The 4022-nt window shown below is 41.8% G+C and overlaps 1 protein-coding gene across 1 annotated transcript; it reads right to left on the minus strand.

Annotated features, from left to right (window-relative positions):
• Window positions 1-533: 533 nt before the first annotated feature.
• Window positions 534-2045, minus strand: LOC129238472 (uncharacterized). The gene is made up of 4 exons (XM_054873498.1): window positions 1679-2045; window positions 1356-1601; window positions 1094-1282; window positions 534-1017 (listed from the first exon to the last, which is right to left on the minus strand). Exons 1-4 carry the CDS (start codon window positions 1937-1939, stop codon window positions 661-663), a joined length of 1053 nt encoding a protein of 350 aa, XP_054729473.1. The 5' UTR covers window positions 1940-2045; the 3' UTR covers window positions 534-660.
• Window positions 2046-4022: the final 1977 nt, after the last annotated feature.

Consider the following 4022-nt stretch of genomic DNA (forward strand, 5'->3'; position numbering starts at 1 on the left):
GCCGCCAGTCCATAAACCGCACCAAATAGTCGCTCTTTGTGAGTGCATTGGTTTTTCGGCAATCACTCTTGGATTATCATTCGCCCAAATGCGGCAATTCTGCTTATTGACGAATCCACTGAGGTCAAAATGTGCCTCATCACTGAAGATGAAGTGCGCGATATGCATTTTGATTTGAACGCCCGTTTTCATAATAAGCCTGAATAGCTTTAACGCGTTGCTCGATTTTGTATCTTTCCACATTCCAAATTGAGTTAGTCTGAAATTGAAAAATGGCAAATGGAATGTAAAAACAAACTTGACGTTTGGGTGTGGTTCGCATTCATCATCGGCCCTTGAAATTGAACCACCCCTTATAAGAAGTTTGCAAATGGCGGTCGAAATTTTTCGTGAAGAACGAAATCCTACCCCCTATAAATGATATGTAGCCCGAACTGTGCCAAGAACTCATGAGCATTTCGATATACGCATTCTGTGCTGTCTATGTGGCAGGCCTGTAACGCTCATTGTGTTTCATACGTAAATGCCATAAGTTGAAAAGAAATTTTGTTCATTTATTGATAAAATAAAATCTGCGGTGCTAATGAATCACCCTGTACAGGAAAATTCAAATACATTGCATTCTTCGCCGCTGCTCTTTCTTGATATAACTGCTACCCTTCAGTACTCCAATTTCAGTAATTCGTACAAAGGAATTTCCTGTTTAGTTGTCGCCTTTTCCCTCCAGTTGAAAAGTCCACTTTTCTCCAAATATTTCGGCCTCCTCAAATGTGGCCGGTTACGATAGAATTCTATGAGCTTCTTCACCGAACGCAAATGGCCAATACCCTTAAATAACTTGGAGCAGGAGAGTATATCATCGGGGAAAACGGTGGTTATAGGTTGATCACGATCCATTGGTACCCAAGGCCGCTCTTCGTAGGGAACTGTACGCCCAAAAGCGACAGTTATCACCTTCTTTGGCACATCCCACAACAATTCCTGAATGTAATCCTCATACTTCAACTCGATAGCCATCTGTTGGTGAAACAGTGTAATTTAGAATTTCAGCAAAAACAACTTTCAACATCGGCTGCATAGCTGTTGCACGCACCTCTGGCAAGTTCCACTTGTCCGCTACAGCTTTGGCGATGGCTTTTACTTCCTTTGGCTCGATTTGTATGGAGGCTAAAAGCCGACGGTCACCCTCAATGGAGAAGAGAGATTTCAATTGGGCATTTGTTATATCCGCCTCACGATTGCTACCCAGCGAATTCAGCCATTCAGTGAAACGCTCCGCTGACTGCAAACGGAAGTAAACTCAAATTTGTAAATAGGTATGTATTCAAAAGCTTTAACGAAGCTTCGCTACTTACCGCGTCCATTAAATACTCCGCCTGTTCATCGAGTGTTTTTTCTGCTAAACTGCGTTCTAGATGGTAAATTTTCGACTCCCATTTAACGCGTTCCCTGCGTGGTTTACAAATGTAGCCCGACGTCCAGTTGACTGGTTTCTTCGCTTTTGCTTTACGTTGCACTTCTGTGTCGAGTTTCACTTCGAACTTGACAAACTCATTTTCGAGGCGTTCGATTTCAGAGCAGGTGCTTTCATTGAAAACCGCCTGTGGGGTAGAGGTAGCGCTTATCACATCCACTAGCCTTACTTCTACTAGCTAACCAATTCACGTTTTCTCTTTACCTTTTTGTTCTCTTCTCTCCGCTCAGCCTCTTCATCTGTGCCAAATGATTTTGGTGTTTCCACCGCAGATTCGTCAATATACACCAGGCGGTCGTATTCGTCGAACTCGTAGGGCATAATTTTCTTGATGCGCTCTCGCAAATCATCTGGTAGCGTCACGGAGAGGTCATAGTTCTTGATTAGATCTTTGGCTGTTTTTTGGTGTGCTGCATCCTCAATTTCATGTATCACTGCCTTCCAATATTCTTTGTTCAACAGCATTTTTAATAAAATTATTAGTTAAAAAAGTGTTTAGTAAAAAAATATATATATTGCAATTGATGGAATATGATTTCAAATAGAAAATTTTGTTAAGGGGTGGAAAAAGCTATCGTGTCATTTGGTTGTCGCTCGAGCGTCATGGTCGCTAGGGCGACTTTGAAAATTGTTTACTTGGCAGCTTTTTTGCGCATGCGCATGTGAAGGTCGATATGCCTCCAAAGCTTTATCGCTTATTTAAGCTTTTTTGCTCGACTTGGAGCTTGTGCGGTTCGTGGCTAGGAAAAACTGTTATACATGCCAGCTTTCATTCACAATAGTCTAATATTCTCAAGTTCTGAAAGTAGTAGTTAGTAGAAAACGACCGAAGTCGACTTTTACTGCAAACCATATCGCGTACATGCAAATCTGAAAGGCTGTTTTGAATTTTTTCTTAAGGAATAAAATTTAAGAAATATTCTGCTAAAAATCGGTTTGTCTTTTGACAAAGCAGACCTGAAACCAAACAGAACTTTTGTGGTCGAACATGGCCATAGCCGAAGACCAAGTTCGGTTGTTCTCTAGCATTACAATAAAAAATTAGGTTCCCGTAGACCATTTAAATTTTAAGCGGTTGAAAATTTTCTGAAAAAGCTCTCAAAATATTCTGAAAAAATCTGCTTATGGTCACATTTGCCTTTTTTCCTAGTTCACTCCAGTCCGGAGCATAGGGTTCCGACCAAACGCTTTCATCGTAAACGGTTCTGAACCGTTAGTTTTACGCCATAAAATGTGTTGTAGGCATCTGCTAGCTGCCGCAGCATCAACCTTCTCCAAATATTCTTTGGGCAACCGCGACCTCTGCTCTCTTATCCAGTGTCATTCTCGTGATGCTATCTGGTGGTTTCCTTAACGTGTGACTTGTCCATCGCCATTCTCTATATTTAATTTGTTGTAGGATGGGCTTCTCTTGGCGTACATCTCCACAGCGCCTTGTTGTTGATGGTGTGCGGCCAGAATGATGCGGGCTGCTACAACGGGCCGATTTGGTTTAGGAGATATTACTTCGTCTTGCCAGAAATTTTGTGAAACATTTTACAATGCATACGGCGAGAACAAATAAGCAGAAAAAGTTCCGTTATTTTTTCTTTTGTTCGTCTCATAAATTAGACTCAGTTTCGTGGTAAATTTCGCTAGTTAACAATGGAGTGAGGAGCTAGGGAAAATCGCATTGCAGCGATTTCATTACAAAAAGGTGGTAAAAGTGCAAGTGAGCTTTACGAATTGCTAAAAAAACTTAATATTTCGAGAGTGTTTGCCGACCCCACGATCAATCGTTTTTCCCTAACGACTGAGGTCACAGACAGAAATGGAAGTGGGCATCCGCGCGTGGTTCAAACCAGTGCAGTCATAAAAGGCGTTCGAGAAAGAAACTGCTGAAATCCCCTTAGAAAGCAGAAAATCATGTCTAAGGAAAGGAATGTATTGACCCAATGCATGTCAAGACTAATTAGAGATGATCTCCACATAAAATCCTACCATCGCTCAACTGATCATCTTTTGACAACGGGCGTGAAGCAAATTAGACTCGATAGATGCAAGCAGCTTGTTCGGTGGCACGCGGTCAGCGGCTATGAAAATAGTCTTTCTACAAATGAGAAAATGTTCATTATTGAGGAAGTTTTTACTAAGCAAAACTGCAAAATCTATGCTAAAACTTCTAAAGACGCAAAAACTGTTGCTCCAAGGGTTCATCGTGGCCATCATAATTTTTCTGCGAAAAGCGGGAACAAAAGTGTATCAGAAGGATGTCTTAGAAGGCGTGGTTAAGCAATTGAGCAGTACTCTCTTCAATCGGGAGCGTTGAAACTTCCAAAAAGATTCCGCTCCAGTCCATAAGGCAAAAACCCCCCAGCAGTGGCTAAAAAAAACATTCCTGGGTCCATAGCCGCAGAAGCTGGGCCGTGTGGAAGACCAGATCTGAATCCATTGGACTACAGTTTGTGGTCAGAATTGACAGCATTGCCTGTCGAAGACCTCATAGAAATTTGGAGAGCCTCTAACAATTTTTGATTCGAGCATCGACGTCAATGCCTATAGAAACCGT

The sequence above is a fragment of the Anastrepha obliqua genome, chromosome 2 (assembly GCF_027943255.1).
Source record: "Anastrepha obliqua isolate idAnaObli1 chromosome 2, idAnaObli1_1.0, whole genome shotgun sequence".
Taxonomy (NCBI): domain Eukaryota; kingdom Metazoa; phylum Arthropoda; class Insecta; order Diptera; family Tephritidae; genus Anastrepha; species Anastrepha obliqua.

Bases quoted from the DNA above. Each gene is read 5' to 3' on its own strand.
- LOC129238472 (XM_054873498.1), bottom strand. From the start codon at position 1,939: ATGCTGTTGAACAAAGAATATTGGAAGGCAGTGATACATGAAATTGAG. The intron at 1,602-1,678 runs GTAAAGAGAAAA...TCTACCCCACAG, and splicing joins GGAGAGAAGAGAACAAAAAG to GCGGTTTTCAATGAAAGCAC. The intron at 1,018-1,093 runs GTGCGTGCAACA...TTTCACCAACAG, and splicing joins ACAAGTGGAACTTGCCAGAG to ATGGCTATCGAGTTGAAGTA.